The sequence below is a fragment of the Agelaius tricolor genome, unplaced genomic scaffold (assembly GCF_023055355.1).
Source record: "Agelaius tricolor isolate 1412-34295 unplaced genomic scaffold, bAgeTri1.0.p SCAF_1, whole genome shotgun sequence".
NCBI classification, from domain to species: domain Eukaryota; kingdom Metazoa; phylum Chordata; class Aves; order Passeriformes; family Icteridae; genus Agelaius; species Agelaius tricolor.
In genome coordinates, this window is record NW_027269261.1 from 62,499,476 (window position 1) to 62,515,802 (window position 16,327).

The following is a 16,327-nucleotide window of genomic DNA, read 5'->3' on the forward strand; positions in this document are numbered from 1 at the left end:
TTCTTTCTTGCTTTTTTCAACCCATACTCTCACATGAAGTGTGTGTACATAGCTGAAGCGTTCTTAGTGAAGGCTTTTGCAGTACTAAGTCATACTTTGGTTAGAGCCACTGTATACTAACTCAAATCAGAGAAATAAGGTAGCAACTAACAGAGAAAAAACATTCCATCCAGTTTCCTTCCTGAAGTCCAGGTAATTGGCATATTTCCTTATGGGACTGGAAGATGATAGTGAAAATCTCTGATTAAGAGCATTTATTCCTAACTGAGAATGGAAGAAATCTTCCTTATTCCATCCTGGTCTCACCTGCATTTTTGTGACCCACTGATCACACCTGTAGGCAGCAGAAGAGGGGCACAACTTTCTCCAAGATCAGACACGTCATCCATCATTACAGTAAGAACATTATAAGATGATTAAGTCTACCATTTTTAAAAGTCAGCCTTTTAATTCCCTTCAAATCATTGTTTCCTTAAAGCAACTTCTGTCTTAAGATCAGTAGTACCTATGTATCAACTACTGTCCCTTTCTATTCTGAGATACAGATACTAAGAATTGGAATTTAATTAGCTTTATTTTAAAATGAAGTCCAGAATCCGCTAATGCTGTTTCTCAGTCTGAAAAAAAATGTTAAAGAACTGCCAGAGAGATAAAAGACAAGCTGTGTTTCTCAAGGTCTGGCTTCTAACATTCAGAAGTCTGTTGAAATGCAGCTCCTACACTGCTAATACAAGCACAAAACTACAATTTCTGTGCTGCCACCATAGTTTTTCTATGAACAGAAGAACAGCTGTAATATCCCTGTCCTTTGTTATAGGGTCAACTTGATAACTTACCCTCTTTTATCAACATTTCTGCTGTTAAAATAAGGCTGTGTGTGATAATTCTGCCTGCCATCAACAGTGAAGTGAGTTAATCAGCTCTTCAGACGTCTGTGTGAGTACTAAGCTTGCAACTCAAGATTGTTCAGTAAAAGATGAGACGCCTACGGCGGTTGTGTTTGAGAGAGCCAGTCAGGGATGGAAGGATGTCAGGATGCCACTCAGAACTAGTCCTCCCCTGTGGTAAACTTGGGAAGCTGTTTTATGATCATTTTCTTTGAAATTCCTGCAGTGAAGTTCAATTAAACTGGAAACTTATCTGAGATTGTTACTGATAAAATGTAGTTTTATTAAATTATAAATTCTGTAACAAAAACAAGACAGATCAAGAAAGATCTCAATAAACAAAACCACAAGGACTAGATGGCAAAGCCAGTGAAAAAGCCATGGAGAGTGTAAAGGTAAGGATTTCCAACACAAGTTAACAGCATTTTTACATTTCCATTGAAAGAAGGTAAATGATTGCTCTTGTCTAGTAAAAACACATTTTAACTCCAAACTCACATCTATTTTCTCACGTTAAATTAAGCATCCTGCTCACACCCAACACCTTGCCTGATTCCACATAGCTTTAGTGTTCTTTTCATACATCAATCCATGCAGAAAGTAGTAAGACACTTAATGCAACAGTCAGATAATGAAGACAATTCAAGTTGTACAGTAGATATACATTGGCCAAAAAGGGATAGAGTATCTTCAAGGGGAAAATGCTACAAAATAAACACAAGACATTTTCAAGAAAACTGGGCATTGCTAAACAGCTTTCAAACCATTAACAGGACAACCCAGTTTCCTAGAGTTAAAGAGTCTTCCAGCTGAGACATGTTAAGAGACTTAAGTTAAAACAGGCCAAATCTGTTTTCTCCCCTTCACCCCACCCTCCCACCAAACACGCTGCTAGGTTTGAGTGCAATGCCAATGTGGACAGAAAATTTACAGAAAATTACAACTGAGTATTTTTTTTCGCATGGCTCTAGATTTAAACTTCAGTGACTGTGCACTGTCCATCTGGCCTTCTAGATCTTACACTTGTGTTTGCCACCCCACCCCCTGCCCCTGGTCTATCTGCTCCTGCCTGGCTTGCACCAGCACTCAAGTGTCTCTGCTGACCAGAGGACAGGTGTTGCTGAAGGTGGGCAGACACATCCTCGCTGTCACTGCTGGCATCCGATTCGGTCTCCTCCACAGAGGTGTCGGGGGCTGGCACCCTACCAGAAGATGATGATTCGTGGTCTTCTTCTCCCTCTCCCCTGTGACTCCTTTCAGCCATACTGTCTCCATTTATTTGCAACTGGGCAAAAGAGTTCTCTAGAGAATTGCTTGCATCAGGTGACGGTGTGGAAGGGCTCACGAGCTGACCATCTAGTGCTGGTAGGGGCCTCACAGAAATGGATGCTAGAGGCTGCACAGCTGCAGCCCCTGGAGTCATTGTGCTGTCCGCACCATCAGCGGAGCTCTCTCGTGCCAGGTTGACAGTGTTGGTGTCACAGTCCAGCCTCAGCCCAGCCACTCCCTTCTTTGGTATATCTATTATGTCCCGTTTTATTTTTCTGCGACGTCCATGCTCATTTCTCCTATACTGAACCATGTTCTCAAGGTCTGCCACGTATAAAAAACCAGCAATTAGCATTTCAGTGCTCTTTTTACCCTTGGAAAAGGCATCTTCCAGCTCTCTGCTGGTACGTTCATCGTACTGCCACCAGCCATTTCTACCTTCATAGTACCAAGCATATTCTCCATTGCCTCTGCTTGCTGCTTTGAGTTCTTCAGGTGACAATAAGGTCGGCTTGTCAAGGAAATCCTCAGGAATCTCTTGCCGGCAGAGTGCGCATCGTTTCCCAAGCCAAGAAGCACCCTTAACACACAGATAGCAGAAAACATGTTTACAGGGCAGACTTACTGGATGGACACACGTTTGCAGACAGATAGCACATTCAGGGACTTGCAGGGAAGGTGCTGCATTGGTACATGACTCATTTGTCTTCCTGTTTGTGGGAAGCATGTTGATCGAATGATCTATTTCGCCACAGCCAGCCATCCTGCAGAGGATCAAAGAAATTTAAATCAGTTTATTATGTCAACTTAAACTAGCACCTCGCATCACATTTCACTCAACAATCCACACAATGAGATGTTTACTTCAAATTAAGATAAGTTACTGTTTCCTGAGATGATGGACTATACTGAGATTTCTTTTGCTGATCACCAACCTTTTATCTGTTTAATTTGCAGCATGTTAACATACCAAGTCAGAAAACAAACTTTGTAATTCCCTCTGTTCATCCCTGAAGTAGAGTTGATTAATGGACCATAAGCCAACCAGTTACTTTGGTACCTCCTCAGGAAATTCAAAGAAATTTTGGTTCTTTCCTCAAGAGGTGACATAGCTGCAAACTGAACTTAAACAATCTCTCTTCAGACTATAGGTGATCATCTGTTTGATTAAGGGACTCCCTGAACAGTATCTCACACTAGGTTTACACAATAGAAAATAAGCCTGACAACAGCACCCAGCTGAAGAGTTCCCCCACTCTGTTTCTCAGTCCCCTTCCACCATGGTACACTACCCTCAAACTGAGCTCAGAGCAACCACAGGGATGCAGAAAGAACCAGATTTGAAAACTGAGGTGGCCTTTTCAGAAGATACCTTGGACTCCTTTTCCTTAAACATCAAGTGAACTCCCTGATATACAAGTACCTCTCATAAGGAATCACTGCAGACCAGCAGAAGCAGCAGTGTATTGAAGAAGACACACAACTCTGATTTGACTGTGAAGTAATTGCCTTTAATTTTTCTGGCCATATCTTATTTCTGTTACTAAAGATGATTTTGTAACTGTAAGAGAATAGGGAATGCAAAACTGCATCACTTTGGCATCATGTAGGATTTAAGCAGTTGAAAAATTCTAGCCTAAATATGCAAATGCCTTCTCAACTACATTTTTGCCATGGCAATCTTTCACGGTCTGTTTCATGGTAATTTTTCTTTTATTTATTAACAATCAAAACCAAATACCAGATACCAAATGAGGGAGGAGAACAGGCTTTGGGAAATGGGGCCTAAAAAGGTGCCTTTTTTATTTAAAATCCCCAAGAAACTTCAAGACTGATATTCAACAAAACAGCCTTTCAGTGAAAGTAGTCTTTGTTGTATGGGCAGCTAGGAATAGTTCATGCAAAACTACCACAAGCATGTGGGCCAAAAGGGACCTTTAGAGTCACCTAGTCCAGTCTCCTGCTCCACATGGCACCAACACCAATACTAGATGAGACCAGCTGTGGCTTTGTCTAGCTGTTTTTTTTGAAATCTGCAAGGATGGAAATACCACAGGCTCCCTGGACAGCCGGTTCTAATGTTATACACATTTCTAACAAAACGTGTAGCCTCAAGAGAAAATGCCTAGTATTACTGTAAAAGCTTCCACTGATATATGCTGGGATTAAACAAAAACCTATGCCTCAGTATCTATATTTATCTTTACAATAATGTATCATGTGCTATTTACTTAAAACATTTTTCTGTATGCTGTCTGTCTCCTTCTATCACTAAAATTTCCTCTTCAAAGACCAATGCCTCTTTAATTCTTTTTTTATCAAATAATTATTTTAAAAGCTCTACAGCTCAAGTGCTTTTTCCTGAAGCAGCACAAAATTGTATCCATCTACGTTTCAGTTTCATATCTGAATTTCTTTTTCTGAGATTAATGACCAATCTGCATAACAGTTCTTAAATCAGCATGCCAGATACACACACAGCATTACCTACCAGCTGGCAACTGTGGTTTTACTGCACAGCACACATCTGTGAGATCCATTTTAACAATGTTGTGAACAAGTTGCTTTTTGGAAGCCGCACACTTCTGAGGACGTATTTTACGACAGATTTTTATAGCAAATGTTGGGGTTTATACCAAGAAACTTATCAGAAAAAGGGAGAACAAAGTCTGTTGAGATTTCAGAATACCACAAACACAACCCAACATCATTTCGCAACAGAAGAGCTGAAAGAGAAATCCATTTATTGACTGATTTTTGCTAACCATGGCTGAGGAAAGGATCTTAATTTTCAAATGCCCCCACAATGAGATAGTAGAATGCAAAAAAGCACAGCAGCAGAGCTTTTGACTTCCATGCTACAGTTTTACAAAAGGATGCTTCTCCCTGAATATGCTTTATAAAATTATCCTTTTCAGAGTGAAAGAAAAGATTAAAACAACCTGTAGGTAAGTAACTTCTACACAAGTCACCTATCATAACTAAGATTTTGGAGGTGATTAAAATGCAATAAAGGAATCAAAAAGACAATGCACTTTGACAAACCAAATTGTGATACCATGAGCTAAACTAAAGAGTTTACCCTGAGGTAAACTAAAAGAAGGATTAAAAGTTCTCACCCGTTTACTGAAAGCAAAAAATGCTAACATTTGAACTGTGCTCAATAGGTGACCCATTAATTTGAGGGATCTTTGGGGTAGGATATGAAAAGGAGTAAATGCTTTTTCTTGAAATTCTTATTTGATTTTTAATGACTCTAAGGAAAATGTTATGTATAAAATGAATAGAGCTGGAGGAGCAAACCTTATCTCTAAAAGTGCTATGCAGGAACATAAAACTCTGATACGATAAAGCACAACTGCAGTTGCATGTGCTCAGAATGCAGGACAATTATGCACTTGAAGATTTATATCAACTACACGGATTCTGTCTCACTTTTTGTTTTTAAAGCATGATGCTGTTTGTTTTTTTGGTTTTTTTTAATTTACCTTCTTAATACCAAATCTAGGTCATGGAGTTTGTTTATAAGCTGGTAGGAGGACGTACATGTAGGTTTTTACTGAAGAGGTAATCCTTCAGAACCGAGGACAAACATCTTGGACTGCTATTCTACTATGTTATGGCTGTGGAAGCACTTCCACTGCAACTTCATGGTACTAAGAATTAAACAAACTCTGACCACACAGTGTTTTTCCTGAAATTAAAAGTAATATTTTGTAACAAGGTTCAATCAAAACAGGCTTTATATCAGAACTGTTATCAAATAAGAAAGCTCTATTTTTGAGGGGATTGGGTTCCCTTTAAAACACTCCTGGCATCACAGAAATTCATATTCTTGACTACTGACTACTTGACTAAGAATTAACTAAACACAAGGAATAATTCTAAAAATAATTTTATTTTAAGTATCTAGAGCCTCAATTCAGGTATAAAAAAGGGATCAAAAAGAACCTGAACTCTGCATTTTAACAAGTACAGCCTAAAACCGATGGAGATAGTATGGAATTAGGCCAAAATCTTACTCTTGTGGTTTTTATTGGTAATATTTAATAATACAGGTAATTTCTAAGCTATGGGTCCTTCATCAATACATGAAGTATGGAAGAGGTGATGTGTAACAATTACATGAAAAGACCCCAGGCCTTCTTGGACTTTAATGGAAGAAAATGTAAATTCCCACAAAACCACTTCAAATTCCAGGTCAAATTATAACTGCAACTAAGCAGTCCATCAAGGAGCTGACATGTTTAAGTTCATTAACAAAACAACACCTTACTTTTTCTTAGTAATTTCTACTGAAGCATGAAGACTGAAATGTCCTCTCTTCAGACGTCTCCAGCTAGGATGGCAGGTCCTCCTTCCCAAGGCTGGCTCATTCCTGACTTGTCCCGCTCAGTGGTACACTACAGCGTTTCAGCTTCTCTGCAAACTAATAGAAAGCAAATAATACCACCATTACAATGTTGTCCAGAGGTACGAGCAAGCAAAGTACAATGCCATGGTTCTGTTACAAAAAAGAAATTACAATGCTTTTATTTACTTGATGTATTTTATTTTCAATAAAACTATCACTGGACTTCTGTTTAATTTTTTGTAACCATCAATTTTGATCCACAGTTTTTATTTTGATGTCTGTTTCAAAAAAAATCATCATTTTTTAAGCATTATAAAAGGAAATTATTTTTTACAACAGTAAGTTAATTGCTCATTTCCAAACAGTGACCTCAAAAAAGGAGTAAAAGACCAAAGTTTGGAGCATGTTATGTTTATGCAAATTTAACCTCTAATAAATGATCCCTTATATTTAGGAAATTTAGAAAGTTACAATGGCTTCCTAAAGCTTTTTATAAAACTATCTGTTTGATACCATCCCACAGGACCATCTAGCTCTGTGTGTTATCCTGACACAGACTAGTATCAGATGCTTGAGGAAAAGCAGTGTGCACGAACAGCTGATTTCCCCCAAGTCTTCCCCATATTTCAATCAGAAATTTGCCTCTTCGTATTTCAAGGCTCAGAGCTTTGAATCCTCATCCTCTTTTACAGAGATCATTGCATCATTAATGAATGAACCTCAGAACATTCAGGACTTTCTTCTTTATAAACCTACAATTGTATGTCCTCATACAATTTATTGTCCTCATACAAGCTCATACCAGCTTATAAACAAACTCTATGAACTATATTTGAGACCTACCAAGGTAAATAAACAACAAAAATTAATTAGGACCTTCCTCTATTTCTTTAAAATGTCCCGATGGGCTCCAAGGTTCAACAATGGAAAGAGTTTCTAAAAAAGAGGACAAGGATGCAACTCAGCCTCCACACCTCAGAGGTAATATACCCCTCTTCAGGCTAGCAGATGATGTCAGTAGCAATATATTTGGTGAATGCCACCAACCAGAATCTGAGCAAAGTCACTTCACACAAACCTAATAATTACTAAGTGCCACTAAGTGCCTAACAAATACCTTAAAAGTTCCTACAGCAGGAATCTGCAAACTCAGAAGGGGAAGAGAGACCATCACTCTTGCATTCTCACAACCTAATCATGAAAGTCTTGACCTAGGAGAACCACCTTCAGTGAATCTTCTGTAAAAAGACAGATGAGCTACAGAATCACCTCTTCCTTTTGGTCTGTAGCTTTCTGGATGATTGTCAAACATCTTGAACTACAGTTTCCAGTTGCTGCAGAACATTATATATAGGAATGATTTGAAGTAGACCTGAGAATGTCACCTCTTTGATTTCAATTTGTTCAAGGAAAGAATCATTTCAGCATAAATACAGTGCAGAGCAGACATGTAAGAGTCAAGTAAAGTCAGGAAGTGATAAGTCCCTGAAAGAAGATGAGCACTACAGTGTTCTGTGCTATAGCCCTTTATCAAATGATCGAATATTTATCATTAATATCAGAGTGTTCAGATGACTTCAGTGCATGAAGCATTACTCAAATATGTTATTTTCTTTATAGCTGAGCTCCATGTAACATTTTGTACAGCTATTTTTAGAATGAGCTCCAAAGGAAAAATGCAAAAATTAACAAGCCTATCCACACCTTTTCTCCCCTCATAGTTCTAGCAGATTTCCTTTCTTCACACATCACTCTGAAACCAAGCGCAGCAATCGCGTTAGAATTGTGGCTCTACTAATCCACTGAGACAAGATACTATATTTTCTATGATCAAAGAGACAGCTGCAACAAGCTTGATGCTCTGGGTGTGGTATTCAGTCCTTCATCTTGGAGCTGGCTTTCTGTTACTTCAATAGGTATCACCTGAAGCCTTTTATCTACTCCCTCTCCTAATGCACTACTAGAGGTAACACATCATAAAACCAAATGCTATGTGGAGATGGCACAAAAAGGCTGGGTAAGTTCTCAGAGATTTCTCAGTAAATAAAAATGCATACACATATTCAAGATATGTAATTATACCTAGAAGAATCCAAGGAAGGCATAATTACAGGATTGCGATAAGGCAACCTTCCAACTGCAGCAAAGGTCTTGAAAAGAACTAGTTCACACACTGACATCAAATAACCTCTATATTTCATGTCATTGCTACTTAATAAGCCAGTACTGAAAATTCTACTAAATGGACTGACAAACACTTGTGGTTACACACACGCCCCTTCTTGGATGATGACTCCCTCTTTGAAGTCACCTGGGTAAGGGCTATGTTCTATACTTAGCAATTAATTTTCTCTTTTTCCTGTACTATGAGGAGTTATGCTATCTGCAGCAATCCCTTCCTAAACGCCTGCATCCTACCACATACTGATTTTGAAACTTTGAAGATGAAACGGACAGAAGGACAGTGTCACTGGTCAGGACCATCCCCATCCAAACTGAGGCTCAGCCAGCATGGAACTGTTCTCTTTGTCCCCTTGAAAGTCTCTCAGGATGTTTACTGGGGGGAGTCATGTCCACTTCTTTGACGCTTTAAGAATTTGAAGTGGTGGACTTCCCACCAGACCTATCTCCCAAAATGACTTCAGGGTCTCCTTAAGAACAATATTAAGCTTTTACTAGGTCAAGATAGAATGAAACCATTTCTAGTCAGTTCAGCCAGCTGTGCTCGTTAAATTATGAGACCCAGTAAATTATCAGCCCCAGCACAATTTTTCCACCCTTATTCCTTTAGGAAAAAAAAAATCAACAATTACAAACCCTCATCCCAATTAACAACTAACCAACCCACTGAAACTAAAATCAGAAGCATAAATATTTAGGAAGCCAGCTCCTATATATTGATGAAGAGTTACCCATAGTCTTAAGCTTTCTCTGTAAGTAAAATCTTAGCTTTCTAAAAGCACACAAGTGCAACACTGGTGAATTCAACAAACATAAGCCTACTATTGAGTCCTACTTCAAATAATAGAAATCTAGGAATACTGCAACTCCATACAGATTATTTTAAAATAGCTATCACAAATTCATCATTTCCTCCCTTGAAAACTCAGCAGAGTAACAGTATTCTTTCACAAGAATAAATGCTCTTCTGTAATTAAATACTTGGATTTTTTTTTCCATCAAGCTCCCCAATTTTTAACTCCATTGGTGGGTAGGAGGGGAAAATGATCCCCGGAATTTTGCCCTTCCCCACAAGTAACCATAAGCCAGACAGTGTGGGAAGAAAGAAGGCAGCTGTTTTATTTAATAAGAAAAATCACTCTCTTGTCTGATGGTCTGCTAGTGTCAATACACTACCAGCTCAAGGTACTGAGTCTCATCAGATATGTTTAAAACTGTCCCTGGTACTAGATAGCACAACAGATAAATAACTTCACTGTCTCCTGTGCTTGCCTACTTTTTTCTACCTGTTTCTTAAACTTGGAATATTCTCAGGAGTTGCTGGTTGTGATGAGGCTTCAGGTTGCCCGTCATTCCTTATCACTGGCTACTGCATATTAGTAAACCCCAACATTTGTATCTACACTTGGAATTGAATCATAGAAGAATAGTCAAGTGCAGAACAGTCAGCCATTTCAGTATTAAAATGCTACATGTATTGAAAATGAGGTTGTTCCCTATGCTACAATTGGAGCACTGACCTTGAATTTTGAGCATATATCCTGTTTCAATCTATTTAACTAAGAAAAATATTAATTTCTCACTCAAAAGCAAAAGTGTGCAACAATGAAGCAGAAACCGGTTCATCTTAAGTTACCAATGCTTCAGAAACTCAAATAAGTACAGGGACATCTCTTCATGTATATATAAAGACTTGATTAACACGCACAGAAGAGAGGAAAAAAAAATCAATTTCAATATGAAGACTTTTCCAGGGGCTCACTACTCAATAGGCTATAAAAATACTGCAGTTCCAGCTCTTTAAATAAATGACAATTCAATTACATCTAAATTGATGCAATATATTTTGAAAGAAACAAGAACTTTTTTTTTCACTCACCACAGATTTTGTATTATAGCAATTTAAACAACTGGCACTTCATCAGACTTGGAAAGAAACTACACTATTAAACACACAAGGCTATAAAGCAAGTTCTCACAAAAACGTTCAATATTTAAGATTTACTCAAAATTAGTAAATGAAGATTCAGATTTCAGCATGACTTCAATACTATTTCACGCTGTAATTTTTGGTACCGCATGTCTAGAGATGCTTCAGAATCTATTTTTGAGTAGCCCACCGTCCAGAGGCAGCAGCTAACAAAGGAAGAAGGATCAGAATTTTAGTATTACAAACCTGACAGAGGAGGCAAAACGTTTTAAAGCTCTGCTCCCTACGCCTCCTTGTAATTGCTAATATATAACTGCATATTACACACCAGTAACAAAACCTACAGCGTTTCTCAGGCATATCACTGAAAAGCTGTATTAAGATTAAAATCCCCCACAGTTTCAGTTTAACTATTTCACCATTCCGATCGTCTTATTCGTACAAAACCCTCGTATTCGGTTAATGTTTTTCAGTGGCGGCAACACGTACCGCGCCGAAAGCGGGACCCGCTTTCACATTTCACGTTCCCTTTCAACATTCCGAAGGGATGCAAAGCAAACACTTGAGCCGAGGCGGTCAAGCACAAAGAAACAAAAGCACTTCCATCAGGAACACTTAGCTACTTCTGTCTGGGTGCTCCGCGCTGCGCTCCCGTGCCCGCCCGAGCCGCTCCGCTGACGCCGCCGGCGGCGGTGACCGAGGCCGGCCGGGCACAACGGGGACACCGCAGGGGCAAAGCCACACACACTGGAGCGCTGCGCCGGCTCGGCCAGGGCATTCCGCCACGCGTGACGCCGCCACGGCTCATGCTCCTGACCTATTTTACTGCCCAGCACAACGAAACCCCCGACTCACAGAACCGATACGGTTGGAAGCGACCTCCGGCCATCGAGTCCAGCCAAAACCCGGGCCCGGTCAGGCACTCTGCGCGCACCTCGCTCCGCACCGGCGTCGGGACACCGCCTCCTGCAGGGACACGGCTCCGCGGAAGGGGGCCTGGCCCTGCAGGAGGGACCGGGAGGCTTTGCCGGCGGTCCCGGCTCTCCCTCCCAGCCTCTCGGTGCGAGGCCTTGGGAAGGGCTCCCGACAGGGCTCCGCGGCCCCGGCACCCGGCACGTGACCCCGCGGGCGGGGCGGCGCCGGGCGACACCCCGCACCCGCCCCGCCGCCAAAACAATACCGGGCAGGGCTCTGCCCGCCGGGCGGCCGCCCCTCGCTCCGCTCGGCTCAGCCCAGCTCAGCCAGCCTTTTGTTCAGGGCACTCACCCGCGCGGGAAGGCCGCGGCGCCCGCTCCAGCTCGGCCGGCGGCGGAGGGGCGAGGGGAGGCAGCACCGCCTCGGCCCCGGGCGGCCGTGCAGGGGGCGCTGTCGGAGCGGCCTTTGGTGGCCGAGACCTCTGCCGCCGCCGCCGCCTCCCCCCGACCACTCCAGCTCGGGCGCGCCCGCGGCGCCGCGGGGACTCACCCGCCGGGCCGGCCCGCGCCGCTCGGCTCAGCTCCGCTCGGGCCCGCTCCGCTCCGCTCCGCCCGCCGCCACCTGCCGCTCCCTCCGGCCCCGCCGCCGGGACCGCGGGACGCGCCGACGTCACGCGCGGGCCGGGGCGGCCCAACGCGCCAGTGTGACGCCGCCGCGGCGGGGGCGGGGCCAGGGGCGGGGCCGGGCGCGTGATGCCGCGGGGAGGCCGCGCCCTGGCCCCGCGGCGGTGCCATGGCGGCCCCGCGCGGCTCGGGCCGCACCCGCTCTGAGGGGAAGTGGAGGGGCCCGGCGTGTGCTCTGTGGGGGAAGGTGCCGGGCGGTCGGGAGGGCCCCGCCTCCACACATGGGGGTCCCTTTCCCGGCCCCCCTGCCCAAGTCGTGCCGCCTTCTGGCGCGCTGACCGTGGCTGGACGCCAGGCGCCCTCTAAAGCCGCCCGGGCACTGCCCTCCGCAGCTGGGCAGGGGAGGGGCTATATAACGAGAGGCTCGTGGGTCGAGATCAGGACAGGATGAGATCATTCACGAATTGCCGTCATGGGCAAAGGAACCTTGACGTGGGAAAATTAATACCAGTCAAATCAGAGCAGGATCATGAGACATAAAACCAAATCTAAAAACACTACCCTTGCCTTCCTTTTTTCCAAGCTGATTTTTGGCTTCCCACTCTTGATTTTTTGGGACGCAGTCCTTCAGGAGCAGCCTGCTCCAGTGGGTGCCCCCTCAGGGTCACAAGTCCTGCCAGCAACCCTGCTCTGGTGTGGGCTCCTCTCTCCATGAGGCCACAGATCCTTACAGGAGCCTGCTCCAGCACAGGCTCCCCACAGGGTCACAGCCTCCTTTGGGCACCCACCTGCTCTGCCCTGGGGTCCTGCATGGGCTGTGGTGGATCTCTGCTCCCCCATGGCCCTCCCTGGGCTGCAGGGGCACAGCTCCTCACCGTGGTCTGCACCAGGGGCTGCAGGGGGATCTCTGCTCCAGTGCCTGCAGCAGCTCTTCCTCCTCCATTGGTCTTGGGGTCTGCAGAGTTGTTGCTCTCACTCCCATTCCACTCTTCAACTGAAATTGTTGTGCAGATTTTTTCCCCTTCTTAAATCTGTTATCCCACAGGCACTACCCCTGTCACCGATAGGCTGAGCCTTGGCCAGCAGTAAGTCCATCTTGGAGCTGTCTGACATCGGCTCTGTCAGACACAGGGGAGCCTTCTGGGCGCTTCTCACTGTAGCCCCCTCCCCAAGCCCCTGCCACCACCAAAACCTTGCCACACAAACCAAATACACCAGAGATGGAGGGGAGCCTCAGCTGTGTGTATTCCCTGGAGCTTTCTGACCAGAAAAAGTAGGCAGGCATGCTTCCTTGGGATTCATTGTTCCTGGTGGCAGTGCTAGGGAAGATGAACTTGCACAGCTCTGTCACACTTGATTAATGTGAAGGCAGGTTGCAGTTGCCCTTGTTCCCACTGATAAGGGCAGATAGTGGATTCAACAGGAGGTACGAAGAGTTGCTGGCCTTTCCGGGAGCATATTCTGCAGCTCAGAGAAACTGCAGCTTATTTTTTGCCTGAAAATTTAGGTGGCTTGATAGTCAAGCATGTCCCTCGTGCTTCTGTGCATTGCCCAGCCATGCTTGGGTGGCTGCAGAGGTTTGGCTGTTTTGGCAGCCACGCATATGTGGAGATGGACCTCAGCAAGACCCAGGTGTAATTTTGGGGGCTCAGACTATCCCAAAGCTGAGCTGCTCCTGTAGGTGAGGTGCAGGGAGGTGACCTGTGCTGCCTGCTGTTGTCAATTGAGAAGCCTGCTGTATTAATATTTTAATAAAGCAGGATGGGAAACAATAATCCACACATCATTTAGGCTGGAATGGTATTTAGATGGGGAAAGGGACTGTGTGTCCAGGTACTCATTACACCTAAATGGAAAACTAAATGCTTCAAGGTGCAGACTGTCTACCCAGGGGCTTGTTAAAACTAAAACTACTATTTGGCTACTTTTTCTGATTTTTAAACCCATGGAAATCACAAGCATCAGAAAACATAAGAGAACAGCTCTAAAAATACTAAATTATAAGTGTAATCAGGAATACCAAAAGAAACGTTGCAGTCTAGACAGCCACAACATACAGAGTAAGTATCACCATATAATTTCAGAAAGCTTTAACATTCACCCATACAGAGTAACACCATACAACATCAGACAGCTTCAGGTATCTACCCACACAGCATAACATCATAACACCTCAGAAGGCTGCAAATGTCTGCCCTTCTTGTTCTTTAGCCCAACCTTTTATACCCCTCATGTTCATGCGTTGCACCTGTGTGCCCTCTGTTCCCTTTGGTGGTTGGTCAGTGCACCTGGGCACTCCATTGCTTTCAATGCTGCTCACCTGCTTTTCACAGTTGTAGCCCATTGGGGATGAGGCTCGGCTGCAGCCCCACTCCCAATTAGCACAAACTGTGTACCTACAAATAAATGCATTTCATTAAATCACTTATTATTTTCTAAAAGTTCAGAAAAGCCTACCCAAAATTTGCACTGGTTTTAACAAATGTGATATGTTTGCATCCAAGAACAAGCATTTACCTGGTGACCTATGTTCTATTTAGATAGTTCTGTGTGAGGCTGAGTCAAAGAATAGAGATTTAGGAAAAGGAAAGGTCTCTTACTGGCAGTGTGTGTTCAGCAACAATAGCCCTAATCCTTTACTGAACCAGACCTTGATCCTGTGGAAGCTATTGAGGCCAAATTCCTGTCAGTTTCTGTTAGAACATGACCTAAAAAAAGAAAGCAGGCTTGTGCTCTTACGGGATCTAAAGAGTTCACAGAGTAGCAAAGCTACTCTGACTGTGTGCAGCTTTGTAAGAAAGGCAACACCTTGGGAAAACTGTACTTAGTAAAAAAGAAGTCTGTGGCTGTGTATGGATAGGCTTGTGAGTTTCACTGCAGCTGCAGATGGACTGAGAAAATGTGCTTGTGAATGAAAGATTTTATTTTACAGTCCATGAGTTATGGAGTAAGTATGGCAATCAAAGGAATGTCAGACAGTATCGAAGGTAGTAACGAAATAATTAAATGCACTGTACCTTACTAGACTAAGGGAATAAGGAGCATGAAGGGGTATCTTGGTGAATAGATTACAATAAGGGGATCAGTTCTAGTAATATACCTTCTAAAATGTTTCCTACATGGTTATCAATCCATATTACCAGCTCCTATTTCAGTCAGAACAGGTATTATTTAAACATCCTTTTTTGTGTTTCTGTTTTTGGCGTGGACACAACCTTTTCATTCCACTGATGGCTTTCTTTATGCCTATTACTTTGTACCTGTCTGTTACAATTGAAGCCACCTCGATTGAACCTTTTCTACATCTACTTGCTTCACATTTTTGTTGTCTGTATGTTTCTCCTTGTGTATTTTATTGTGGTCTACAATGTCATCACTGGGAAATTTATGTCTTTTGCTCACCACTAAATTATTAATTAATACAGTGGTTTGAAAAGTAAAGATTCACCAGACTATTTCTTAAAGAACACCACTTTCTCTGCTAAGTGTCTACAGTCCCACTATTAATATTTTGCTGTGACAGTGGAAAACTATTAATTCAATATATGTGAAACTTTTTTCTGCTTCTTCAAATCTATGTGATACTATATAAACCTTTGCAGATCTGTCAATGTCTTATATTCCTCAAGAGCTCAATCCATGGTGCACTTGGTGCAGCTGAGATGAGAGGGGAGAAAAGCATTTTCCTTCTGCTGTGGTTTTGAGTCAGTTTATATCAAAGCAGTTTGGGAAGTTGGTGTGGGGTACCTCTAAACTGCTGCAAGTTAACACTATCGGCAGAAGAGTGGATGATGTGTAGTATGGTGCCAATTCCATGCTCCTGCACCTTCAGCAAACCCTCTGTAAAGTCCAAAGAAAGTGTAAAGTTGGCAGTGCCCTGCACTTGTCTGTTCCTGGCAAGGAGCCAGAGAGGGGCTGAGAATCGAGTTACAATGTGTAAAAGTACTAAAGACAAATCTTGATTTTGCTTGAGTGGCAGATTCCTTTCTGAACCCCCTGTTGCTTATCACTCCCTGCATTCCTTTTCCTCTAAGCTGTCCTACAGCAGGCGATCCCCATGTTGCAGAGCCATTTTCATTGAAGTAATAAATGTTATACTGTCATCAAAAACTAACATACACAAATTTTCCAGGATTACTTCTTTTTACAAATGATGTTTATAGTTTTT

General features: G+C 43.0%; 1 protein-coding gene across 12 annotated transcripts; it reads right to left on the minus strand.

Moving 5' to 3' along the window:
• Positions 1 to 1,146: 1,146 nt before the first annotated feature.
• Positions 1,147 to 12,252, minus strand: RNF146 (ring finger protein 146). 12 transcript variants are annotated; one of them, XM_071437206.1, is made up of 4 exons: positions 12,086 to 12,248; positions 6,433 to 6,585; positions 4,648 to 4,799; positions 1,147 to 2,920 (listed from the first exon to the last, which is right to left on the minus strand). In XM_071437206.1, the coding sequence occupies exon 4, from the start codon at positions 2,917 to 2,919 to the stop codon at positions 1,861 to 1,863; it is 1,059 nt and encodes a 352-aa protein (XP_071293307.1). In that variant the 5' UTR covers position 2,920; positions 4,648 to 4,799; positions 6,433 to 6,585; positions 12,086 to 12,248; the 3' UTR covers positions 1,147 to 1,860. The 12 variants fall into 12 exon arrangements, 9 of the variants coding, with proteins under 9 accessions (XP_071293307.1, XP_071293296.1, XP_071293318.1 ...); XR_011680755.1 differs by lacking the exons at positions 1,147 to 2,920; positions 4,648 to 4,799 and adding exons at positions 4,802 to 4,882; positions 5,645 to 5,850 and having other exon boundaries at positions 12,086 to 12,252; XR_011680756.1 differs by lacking the exons at positions 1,147 to 2,920; positions 4,648 to 4,799 and adding exons at positions 4,868 to 4,882; positions 5,703 to 5,850 and having other exon boundaries at positions 12,086 to 12,252.
• Between the last annotated feature and the right edge of the window lie 4,075 nt (positions 12,253 to 16,327).

What these genes read in the sequence shown, in the direction of transcription:
- RNF146 (XM_071437195.1), bottom strand. Translation starts at nt 2,919, where the DNA reads ATGGCTGGCTGTGGCGAAATAGATCATTCGATCAACATGCTTCCCACA.